The sequence below is a fragment of the Pituophis catenifer genome, unplaced genomic scaffold (assembly GCF_029215685.1).
Source record: "Pituophis catenifer annectens isolate HBS135680 unplaced genomic scaffold, rPitCat1.0.hap2 SCAF_4, whole genome shotgun sequence".
NCBI classification, from domain to species: Eukaryota; Metazoa; Chordata; class Lepidosauria; order Squamata; family Colubridae; genus Pituophis; species Pituophis catenifer.
Genome location: NW_027256884.1, coordinates 95183417 through 95196418, shown reverse-complemented (window position 1 = coordinate 95196418; position 13002 = coordinate 95183417). Strand labels below are relative to the sequence as shown.

General features: G+C 35.1%; 1 protein-coding gene across 1 annotated transcript in view; it reads left to right on the top strand.

Annotated features, from left to right (window-relative positions):
* The window catches only part of NECTIN3 (nectin cell adhesion molecule 3), a 58510-nt gene that overhangs the window by 44529 nt on the left and 979 nt on the right, over positions 1 to 13002 (top strand). The window contains exons 4-5 of the mRNA XM_070943759.1: positions 215 to 332; positions 2659 to 2810. Of these exons, the coding sequence (XP_070799860.1) occupies positions 215 to 332; positions 2659 to 2810 (270 nt within the window). The remainder of the gene's footprint in view (positions 1 to 214; positions 333 to 2658; positions 2811 to 13002) is intronic.

Sequence of the window (13002 nt, the reverse complement as noted above, 5' to 3'; positions counted from 1 at the left end):
AATTTACATGTTTTTATCTTAGAAGTGTTGATATAGGTAGTTTGATTTAGGGAGTTAACAGAAGATTATTTTGTACTAGTAGTACAAGCCTTTAAAATTATAAAATGAAGTGTTCATCATTAAAATTGTCTGTTCTTTAGATTTTACTCTGGACTTGATTTTAAGTACTTCCATAATGGCTCCTGCAACTGCATATAATTATATATGTTTGTAGATTCTCCTGAGGTTACAGTAACTGGATATGATGGAAACTGGTATATTGGAAGAGAGAATGTTTTGCTCAGGTGTAATGCTGATGCAAATCCACTGCCAATGGAGTTTACATGGAGCCGGTAAGTAATTCTTAAAATAAATTAAATTTAGTTAAATTATATCAATTTAATAATAGTTTATAATAGTATATTCATATCAGAATATATTGTACAGGTAATCCTCAACTTACAGCAGTTCATTTGGTGACTGTTCGAATTTACAACATCATTGAAAAAAAAATGAATTATGACCATTTTTCAGCTGTTGCAGCATCCCCATGGTCATGTGATCAAAATTTGGATGTTTGGCAACTGGCTCATATTGATGATGGTGACAGTGCCCCAGAGTCATGTGATTTTCTGACAAGTAAAGTCAATGCAAAAATCAGATTCACTTAACCACGTTACTAACTTAACTGCAATGTTTCCCAGTGGTGGCAAGAAAGGTCGTAAAATGGGGCAAAATTCACTTAGCAGCTATCTCACTTAACAACATAAATTTTAGGCTCAGTTGAAGTCATAAATTGAGGACTACTTATATACAGAAAAGTATTTTGAATGTTCCAGAAATATTTAGTTGGAAATAAAACTGTAGATTAAAAGGCCCTTTTTCTGAGCCAGTAAATCAAAAGTGACAAATAGTGTTGAAAAGCTGGACTAATTTTCAACAAAGTTGACATAATTACATTTCCTACATACTAAATAACTTAAATTATTCAAATTGTACATATATTTAAGTTAACTTTTAAAAAGTTAAACAAATTAAGTATACCATAAACATTGTTTAAAACAAGCATAAAGCTGAATCTTCCTTATTGATGATGTAAATTAGTTTATTTTATATCCACCCTGTGTCATGTGCAAGGAACCATAAACTACATTGAGAGTAGGCCAAAATAGTATATTTCTTGTTGATTTCCTATTTACAAGAATCTTGCCAGACTAACTGCATTCTCTTGTGAACAGGCAGATAAAGGCTTCAATATTCTGGTCTCTGCCACTTTCTCCCACAGGGCAACTGCAAGCTAGGCTGACTCTTTTCTCCTCTCTCTGCTCTAGTTGGTGATTCCACCATTTTGATTCCATAAGTTTGACTTAAAGAACAAATAAAAATAAAAGGTTATGTATTATATTTTATTGTGGTAGCTCATGCTTTATAGAAAAATGTTCATGATTCATATAGAACTAATTAAGGATTAGGACAGTATTTTTAGAAAATCTTGGTAACCATATATACATATGTGAACCATATATAGATCTAAAATCCATATATAGATTTAGTAGTTTGAATCTGTAGACCACAGCAATTTATAAAACTTATATTTTCTGGTAACATCAGTACTAAAACCTGTTTTTTGTCTTCAGGTTGCCTGCTGTTTTAAAATTAATGACAGTGTCACTTTAGAACATTAAAATGGTTGCTTTTAGCTTCTTATCAGTTAGCCAAAGCAGCTCCATAGGTCCATTCAAACCTGGCTTAAGCATCTTTGTATCTATTACGTTCCATATACAGATATTATCCAAGGAGTACATCCATCCATCTCTCTCTCTCTCTCTCTCTCTCTCTCTCTCTCTCTCTCTCTCTCTCTCTCTCTCTCTCTCTCTCTCTCTAATTTATAGAAAAATTAGGAACTATAAAAGCAGAATTAATCAAGAAACAAGTTAATAAGTTAATATCAGAGCCCATTACAAATTTGCCTATCCCCTGGGATCCCCAGCTTTGCTGGCATAGCAGGTTTTGAGGGAAGTTCTATAATCTGGGCACAACAGAAAAGGTCTGCCACTGAGGGCCCACATTGGTAACACATTGCGAGCAGGGCTCCTGGGTCTAGGAATGGATGCAACTGGCACACAATTGTGCAAAAACCCACCTAATCATGACTGCCCCTTGCTCCAAATTATGTCAGTTTTCTAGGAAAGACTTGCAAGCATGTTTTCTTCTTTTTTCAATATTTGTTAATATGTTTTGCTATCATTTAGATAATATAGCATATACATCCATAATCTATATATGCTAAGGAACAGATTTCAGAATATGAATGTTGTAAATAACTAGATATAAAGATGCTTTTTAAAATATGTAGTCTGATTTCCATTAACAAGGTTTTATACATTGTTTTTGTATACTTTTTGGTGTTGATACTATTTACCCATTATATACTCTAAATAACACTTCTGGAAGTGATTAAGACACCTTTGTAAATAGAACTTGCTTGTCCTGTATTATTTCATGACAAACTAATGATTCTGTTGAATTCTTTTGTTAGTAGCATAAAATTCAATGGTTATAATCATTGGTTTCATTAAAGTGAAAATATTTCTGTTCTGGAAAATGAGAACAATGAGTATTCCAAATGAAATATTATTTGCAAAATGCTCATATTACTCTAAATATTTTACAATTCAGGCTGGATGGACATTGGCCTGAGGGATTACAGCCTTCCAACAATACTTTGCATTTCAACACTCCTTTGTCTTACAATTATACTGGAACATACATTTGTAAAGTGGCCAATTCACTTGGTCAAAAAAGTGATCAAAAGACTATTTACATATTAGGTAAGTTTTCCCCCTCCCCTTTGGTTATTCCCTCCCTTCCTTTCCCTTACATTTTATTTTTTTCTTAAATGTTATTTCACAGTATTGTCTAATACAGTTGATTTTTAAAATCATTTTTCAAGATATGGTCTCTACTGCATAATTTACTTATCTGCATAAGACCTGGGTTTTTTCACCTAAGCCCTTCCTGTTGAAAGGCAAAAACAAATTTCTTTTCAGAACTTTTATTTTAAATATGCTTAATGCTTTGTCCTATATTTTATTGCCTTGCTAAATCACAATTATTTTTTGTTAAAATGTTTTATAGGTAGTAGCAGATAAACAATGCAAATAAATAATAAATTGAATCATAGATAATTACTTAACATTTTATATATTGGCTTGAAAAACAAAACTTCCAAATTATTTATACACTAAATGAAATTAAATGCCAAGAACTCTTGTTCTTGTGTGACTTCAGGTTTACTTCAACCTAATTGTGATTTTAAAAGTATGTATATCTCTACACAACGGTGACAAAAATGGCATAATTATTGTTATAGTACTGGTGCAAGAAGCAGATCACAAATAATGTGTATACTGTTGAGAGAAATCTAGCATACCATAAGGGTTACTTGAAATATGAAATGGGAAATATTAGTACCAAGAGTTAATTCTCTCTTTGTTTCAATTTCTAACAAGCCAGTCTGTTTCAGTTTCAGCCTCAGTACTTAAGTAAATACAGAGATAGTTGGGTGTGGAAAATGAGCGTGAGCATGAAATGGGTTATTTCAAATATTTTAGGTTCAAACTGATTTATTCTACACTCAAAACAATATTTGACTTGAAAGAGGACTTTCAACTTCCAAACATGCAGAATTTTGTTCATATAAAAAACAAAATGTTTTACATATTTAAAGAGATAATACAGTTGATCTACAGGGACGCGGTGGCTCGGTGGCTAAGACGCTGAGCTTGTCGATCGAAAGGCCAGCAGTTCAGCGGTTCTAATCCCTAGTGCTGCGTAACGGGGTGAGGTCCCGTTACTTGTCCCAGCTTCTGCCAACCTAGCAGTTTGAAAGCACGTAAAAATGCACGTAGAAAAATAGGGACCACCTTTGGTGGGAAGGTAACAGCGTTCCATGCACCTTTGGCATTTAGTCATGCCGGCCACATGACCATGGAGACGTCTTTGGACAGAGCTGGCTCTTTTGCTTTGAAACGGAGATGAGCACCACCCCCTAGAGTCGGGAACGACTAGCACATATGTGCGAGGGCAACCTTTACCTTTGCCTTACAGTTGATCTGTTTTACTGAGTTATAAAAATATGACACAATACTATACGCAAAATATTTTGAAGCTATGATAAATCTGCAAGTAAATGATTTATTTTAGATTCTAGGCAGGGAGGATATATGTCTCATGAAAACACCATGGTTCCTTCCAGCATTTTTCAGCCTATCTAGAATGTTATTTAGTGACTTTGTGCATGAGCTGGAAGTTAAATGAAGAAAAATTATGTGCTGAATTTTCATCCATAAAGTCTGGATATAATGTAATATATTGTTCAATAATATCCTTTAAAATCTTGAACCACGTTAGCATTTTTTCCCTAGTAGTAGTTGTTCCTCTGACAGGAATCCTGTTTTGTTCAGATCAGCATCTAGTTATCTATTCTATTTCCCAGTGAGACATAAGAAAAACATGAGACCAGAGAAAGAATTATAGACTATTTCAAAATACAAATAAAATAGTTAGAGTGGGTGAGTTTCCCTGGATTTTATATGTCACCAAACTGAAGCAATTTAACATCATTTTCCATTAAATCAAAAAAGAGACCTATTACTACTTAGCCAGACCTAAAATATTATGTAGCAAATGATGCCATCAAAACATAATTGGGCTGTAGTTCCACTCTTTACATAGCAATAATAAGTAATCAAAGAAATCTTTCCCTAGATGCCTAATCCACATTGCTCTTTTAACAGCATCCCCTCTGCTGGGATGATGAAAATAAGGCTTTCACATCTGTTGAATGTTGAAAGCCAGAAGCATCCTTAATGCATGATATAATGATTGAATCCAGTTCCATGCTTGGAAATGTTTTTAGTATTTAAAATATGGAGATAATACATTAGTGTTATAAGAGCAGAAAATATCAATAGAGAAAATTATTCTGTGATATTAGCTGCAAAGTCAGCAAGCATTCTTTCACAAAGAAGTGGGAAATAAAAATAATGCAAAGCTACTTTTTCTGTACCTTAAAAAAAGATACAATACTTGAATTTAAATTTAGAAAATGACATCTTATTTACAGTGAGTGGGAAGGGATTCTCCCTCCCCTTTCTCTTACCCCTCCATGTTAATTTGAAATTAGGTCACCTTGATGACATTTCACTGTTAAATAATTCTGATTATAATGACTGTGTTCTGCTTCTTGAACCAAAGGCAACGGTTGACCTAATCCAGTAGATCTATTCTTGTGACCTTTTAATTACTTAATTTTTATATGGTCTTTTTGTCTTGTCTGTTTGCTGCTACTTTTATATTGTATACTTTGATGTCCTTCTGCATCTCTCCTGGAAATTTATTTGGAGAGAAGGATAAATATCTTCATAGGTAATTCCTGAAATAATGAAGAAATAAGTTTTTGTAAGTTTTTGTTAATTAGAGTTAAGATTTCTATTAAAATTTTTAGTTAAATTTTTTAACACATGTTCTTACAGATCTATAATAAAATCAGTGTTTCAATTTAATTTAATTTAAATTTAACTCTGTGCAACACAAATCTTTTTTAAAAAATTGAGCAGAACACTTGTACCCAAAGAAATTAATTGTGTGAAATTATTTCAACATTGTTTTTAAAATGCTTGTTTCAGTTCCTGGTCTGTTAATCATTTAGAAATTCTGGCAACTAAATCAAATAATTTTAAAAATCATATTTATGGTATAGTTATAACGAAGAAATATTACATATAAAAAGTGAACATGATTTTTTTTTCTAGTATACTGGTTATTCTTAACTTTAATGGGAAATAATTCTAATTCAGATTAGAATCGTTATTTGCTAATTCAATTTGGGTGGCACTTATGAAATTCTGACTTTGGGGTATGTCACCCCTCCTTAAATAGTTAAGTTCGGTGTATAATAATAAGATATTAAATACAGATTTTAAAGAATGGAAATATTTACTGTTTCACCTATGAAACAACATTTTAATTCCTACCATATCCTTTGCATATCCAATCTGGTCTAGTAAGTTAGAAATAGATTTGTAGTATTCCCAGAATGGAAAGGAGAGAATAATGGGAAATTCAATTGTTAAGCAGAAGTCCGTTTGCATGATGATGAAGTATCCTAAATAGGCTAGCTAATCTCAAGGAAGAAAGATTTTGAAAAGGAGTATTTGCATGCTCTAGGTATGTTGTTGTCCCCATTTATTTATTTGCTTTATTGAATTTGCATGCCACCCATTTGTCTACTAAGCATGCATTCTTTTTTAATCTTAGATTTAAGTATGGCAGAAATTATTTGCATAATCTTACCTCTGTTTTATGCCTAAATATGAATCCTGTTCAGAGCCACTTTTCATAAATACACACTATTTATTTACATATTTATTTATTTGTCATATTTAATAACTGCCTATCTTTCTCACAAAGTAACTCTGGGAAGTATACAATAAAATATTAAAAGTATAAAATTTAAAAGAGTATATAAAATTTAAAAAAGGTAACGGATGTTAAAATATGATTAAAAGATGGGGGATCAACCTCACGGCTGCGTGCTTATCTGTCATGTTTTTACGCCTTTACGGAAGGCCAGGAGAGTGGGGGCCCGCCTCACCTCTGGAGGGAGTATGTTCCACAGGGCAGGAGCAACGGCTGAGAAACCTCTCTTCCTGGATCCCACTAGTTGAAATTATTTAGCTGATGGGTCTACCACATGTCTTCACTACCTGGGTTGATGTAACTGAATGAAGATGGTTCATTAGGTAACCTGGCCCCTAGTTTTCTAAATTGCAGTGGATATTTTTGTGGTGTTTTTAAGTAAATAACTTGTGTGTATTTTCAGTAGATAAAGTGACTTAACAAACGACCGTCATATAGTAGTTTTACACAGCTTTTACTAGAGCTGTTTAGAGATTCTTTTCTGTTTCATTCCTCCATTATTCAGGCAGTTTCAGTACTTTTACTTTGAGGGTCACTGATAGGTGGTGGTGGGAAGGGAGCAGGAGAGGGAAAACATTGCTTCTTGGGCTTTGGGGATTCTGACACATTTTTTGGGTTTTTCTCATAAATACAGTATTTTCTAAAAGTTGTAGTCTGTTCCACGTATTAAACTTCTTTGTAAACCTCTCCCTCGGTCCTGCTTTGTTCCTGTTGTGTAATAACAGTTCCTCTTTAGTCCTTACCATACAAATACAATCCAGAAATGTCCAGTAACCTCCTTCCCCATTCTTTTAACACTTCTGCCTTTTAAATATTTAAATATTTTGAACTGTAAGGTCGATGTGAAAGACTGGATAGCTAGCCATTGTTTCTTATTGTTTCTATTAGAATCAGAGGCTAGATGAAGGCAACGGAATTATGACACCTAATAGATGAATAATGTACTGTGGTGTGACTCCTTGGAAAAGAAAGCACTTTGAAAGACTGCAGGACAAAAAGCAAAAAAAAATAAATCTTTTATTTGTCTTTATTTATTTATTCATTAGATTTATATTGCCGCCTATTCGCCCATGGCTACTCAAGGCAGCTTACAGAATATAAAAAACTACATTTTAAAAACTAAAACAAAAAAAAATCAAATAAATTAATGTAATAAAATCACCCCTGACCCCCACCTTCCGTCCCAGCAACAGCCGATCACACGAGCCATTTAATAGGCTCCATCCCACTCTGGGTTCCCCAGGCCCGCTGGCAGAACCAGGTCTTCAGTGTCTTCTGGAAGATAATTAGGGTGGAGGCCGTTCTAATCTCTGGGGGAATGATGTTCCAGAGAGAGGGAGGCACCACGGAGAAGGCCCCCCTTCTGGGTTCCACCAGGTGTATCTCCCTCGGGGATGGGACCCGCAGCATTCCCTGCCTCCCCACTCTAATGGGTCAGGTAGATGTTACTGGCAGGAAACGGTCCTTCAGATAACCTGGTCCCAACCCATGAAGGGCTTTAAAGGTGACAGCCAGCACCTTGAATTGCACCTGGAAGCAAATCGGCAGCCAATGCAACTCCCGCAGGAGAGGTGATATATGTGCACACTGGGGTCTGCACAGAACGGTGCGGGCCTCTGCATTTTGCACCAACTGGAGCTTCCAGATGCTCTTCAAGGGTAGCTCCATGTAGAGCGCGTTGCAATAATCAAGACAGGAAGTGACTAAGGCATGAGTGACTGTGAGTAGGGATTGCTGGTCCAGGAAAGGGCGTAACTGGCGCATAACTCGCAGGCCCTCCTGGCCGCGACCATCACCTGCTCTTCGAGCAGGAGTCGTGAGTCCAGGAGAACCCCCAGATTATGCACAGGGTCTGTTTGAGATAGTGCCACCCCATCCAAGACCAAAGATGGCAATTCTCTCTGAGCCAACAAACCCCAAACCCAGAGCCACTCGGTCTTGCCAGGGTTTAGTTTCAACCCGTTGCTCCCCATCCAACCCCTAACAGCCTCCAGGCACTGCAAGAGGGAGGACACGGCATCACTTAACTCACCATGGGCTTAGATATACAGCTGAATATCATCAGCATGTTGATGATACCTCAGTCCATGGTGAAGGATGATCTCACCCAGCGGCTTCATATAAATGTTGAACAGGAGTGGAGAGAGTACCGAGCCCTGTGGCACCCAGCATAGCAGTGGGTGAGGGCTGGATCTCTCCCCTCCTATCAGCACTGACTGAGAGTGGCCGCAGAGGAAGGAAGTGAACCAGGATAGCACAAGTCCTCCCACTCCCATCACCCGAAGCCACTCCAGGAGAAAACCATGGTCAGTGATATCGAAAGCCGCCGAGAGGTCAAGTAGAGCAAGGATGGATGCACTACCCCCATCCCGCTCCCGCCAGAGATCAGCCAAAAGTGCAACCAATGCCATTTCTGTCCCAAATCCAAGCCTGAATCCTGACTGGTAGGGGTTGAGATAATCCATTTCATCCAGAAACCTCTGGTGTTGCTGCGCAACCACCTTCTTGACAACCTTTCCCAAAAAGGGAGGTTTGGAGACAGGTCAGAAATTATCCAACCGGATGAAGTCCAGCGATGGCTTCTTAAGAAGAGGGTGGACCACAGCCTCCTTAAAGTGCTGGGGCACTGCCCCCTCCTGTAGGGAAGCATTATTCACTGCCAGAGTCCACCCACCTGTCACCTCCTGGGAAGCTTTCACAAGCCGGGAGGTACATGGGTCTAATACACAGATGCTTGTGCACATACTAGGATCCTGTCCACTTCCTCGGGAGCAACAGGGTCAAACTGTTCCCAGATAACAGGGCAAGAACCTGCCTCAAGGGCTTCCATCGGACCAGCAACCACGCTGGCATCTAATTGGGAACGAAGTCGAGTGATTTTGTTTTCCAGAAAATTCACAAACTCCTCAGCTCGTCCCTTCAGGTGGATCTCAATCTCCTCCTTCCCCAGGAGGAGGCGGCTCACCTTAAAGAGAATCGCTGGGCAATTATCTGCAGACGCAATTAGTGTGGAGAAGTATTCACACTTCACTGCACGAATCGCCATGAGGTAGGCCGTAGTAGCAGCTCTTACCCGTGTTCAATCAAGTCATGATTCTTTGTGGCTTTTAAAATGGTACGATATGCATACTTGACAAATAAGAATAGTTCTTGATGCTTATAAGATACAGTAGATCATAAAAGCATGTAACAAATAGATGTTACTTTTAAGGAGCTCAAGAGTGTTTTTGTTATTTATAAATTGCCCCTTTAGAACTTGTTTCTGAAGTCAGTTTTCTTTTAAGACCTTTTCATAGGTTATTTTCTTTTTCGTCCCATTCCCTTTTTTTCCATCACAGTTATCCATTATATATTTTTAATATTTTACATATGGGAATATGATCTGATCGGTGTTAACTCTTACTGGTCATATAGAAAGACCTTCAAAAGAGGTAACCACATAGATAGACATTCTCCAGAATTATGACTCCCCAACATGGCTTTTCCCAAAAACACGCTCATCATCACTGTAATGAAGTCCGTCCCATTGCTGGACTTTTTAAAATATTTCCTAGCAATAAAAAATTCTCAGTGGGAAGGTCTCTTCATAATGTGTACAAAATATAATTTGAGCTTAATTATTTGTACATTGAGTGGGAACTTTGTACTGAGGTGTTCTAAAATATGTATTTGTTTCCTTGGCTATTCATTTTACCCTCTTTTGCTTTTGGCATTAGTTTTCTCCAAAATTCAAAAGTGTCAGTATTCCTTTTGTCTTTCTTGATTCCATTTTCCTAAGGACATTTCACACTTGACATGGTTCACACAATTAAAGGCCTTTCTATAATCAATGAAGCATGTATTTGACTTCTTTTTCATATTCTTTGACTTTATCTACTGTCTATCAGCAATATAGTCTCATGTTCCTTAGTCTTTTTAAAACCCACCCGATATTTCTGGTCACTCTATTTCCATGAAGGGCTCTAATTTGCATTGATTAATCCTAAACCTTATTTTGCTAGTCTGTAAAATTAAGGATATTATGTGATAGTTTGCACACACTGTTAAATCTCTCTTTTGATTGGTATGTAGACCGATCTCTTTCAGGCTGTTAGACACTGTAATTCTTCAGATTTGCTGACTTAATATGCTTTGAAACTAGATTCTTCTTATGTTATTTACTGTAATTTTGTAGATATTCCATCAAGTTTTACCTCCTTCAATTTGATAATACTATCTGACCTTATGTTCTACTAGAAGATCATATAAGTAGGGAATACCTTCTTATCTTGAATGTTGACATCTCTACTTTACAGAAATTCAGTAGACTGCTATCTTTGAACCAGTTACTGTCTGTCCATTTGCATCCTTTAATAAAGCAATTAGAAGCTGGACCCTTCTCCTAATCTTGCAATCACTCTGGAAGAATATTCTTATAAGAATATAAGAATAAAAACAAGAATATTCTTATTTTTCTAGTTTTTCCACCAATAATCAATGTCTTTACAAATGTTACTGTACAAATGTTATTTTTACCTTATTTTTTTCTAACAACACTCTGAATTATTTTGCTGTGTTTCTTCCTGACTTATTTTTCTTACTTAGCTTTGACTTCTCTTCTTCGTGGCAATTTCCACTTGCTATTATGACATCTATCTTGCTTTCTTTTATTTCTTGCTTTTTGGCATCTCTTTTCATGTTGATCCTTAACTGACCATCAGTGAGAACAGAACTTTGAAACTATTTCTGATATTCTCCTTGAAAACGGTGGATTTCTGGTTGAAGCATGTATATAAACAATTCATGATCTGTTCTGCAGTCAATCCTGGCCATGTCTTGACTGTTATAACTTAGTTTTTTCATCTCCTTGCTCCAATAATAGTCAATTTCATTTAGTCTACATTTGTACTATATATACAGTATATGCATGTACAGAGGTATCTTTTGGGTTGTTTAAAGACTGTTAACAATAATGAACCATGTGATTAATAAAATATTTTCATAAGAACATCATGTTTATCACTTTTTTTTTCTAAGGAGACAACTTTTGAGATTTGAAGAAAATACAGAAGGTTAGGGTCTGAGTTTTGCTTGTTTTTCAGTTGTAAGATGGTAATGGAAATCAGTGGTTTTCATTCATTTTTAAAAACTAAACATGTTATAGATCCATTCATTTATCTCTGTAGTATCTCTCTTCATCTGTTTTATTTTTCATTTAATACAGTTTAATATGGGCATAATTAATTTAACAAATTACATAATGAGGATGATTAAGTTACAAATGGTATAGACTTAACAGTAATTTTTAACTAAATGTATTTTTAACTTATTGTGAATTTTTTAACTTGATAGCAAGGCATTACAAAAATAAGCTCTATGTGCTGATCAATGAAATGAAACAATGAATTGGATTAATTGAAATATTCTGTTTACATTAATTTCAGTTATAATCGTCCCAGTAATTAAAATATCTTAGTTTCTTACATTGAGCTTAGGTTTTGTCTTGCTACATTGCTAATGATATCTTTGTATGTAGTTTAAACATTCTTAACATTTACTAATAGCTTTCTACAGTTAATAATATCCTGCTGCTCAGAAAACTATTTTAAAAAAACTCTAAACGTCATCTTTAACACTTGCATTTTCTTCAAGATGCTTTCCATAATATGTATAATTTGTTTTCACATGAATCATAATTGTTAATGTTCAATAGATACTAGAGATCCAAAATTTACTTGCATGTTTAGCATATTTTAACTCATTTTTCTAGATACATTGTTAATGTCATAGACTAATAAAAGTAAACTTCTGTCATATAGCATTAGAACAGAGCTATTGCTTCATATGCGTAGCTTTCTAGTTTGTATCTTCAGCTTTTAACATACCATCTATATATACCAAAGAATTCCAATATTTCAATTTAAATATGCATTCAATTTGCATAATTAGTCCCTGATAAACGTGAGCAATGCTGATACTCCACATTGTTTATATGTATTTCTTAGAGTTAAAACAAACATTCCCATAGTAGAACAAAAGTCTTTGTTTTATGTCAGGTAGATATTCTACACATTTCATATAAAATTTAAAAATGATTTTAATTTTAGAATTATTTCTAAAGTTTAGTTTTAGTTTTTGTGTTTGATTAACTATTTAAGCAGACACCAAGAATATTGGAAGCATTGCAATGAACAACCAACCAACCAACCATTAATGCACAGATTTCTAAATCCTAACTATAAATCATACTATATTTTGGAAGCAAGGTTTAAATTATGTTTAGCTAACTTAGCATGCATTTTTTTAGTTTTTCATTCTTTAATATTTCCTAAGGAATATATAATCCATTAGAGCTTTCATTAGTTTATTTTGCACTCTGACTAGGATAATAAGGAATTAATTAGCTAACTTCTCAGCTGATGGAATTGTTCCATGTTTGCTACAAAACAACATGGAAGCATTGCCTTATTAAATTATTTTAATACTATATATATTATCCAGAAGCTGTATCTAATTGTATTTTCCACCAATGGTAAACAGTTTTACAATAAAATGAAGAAT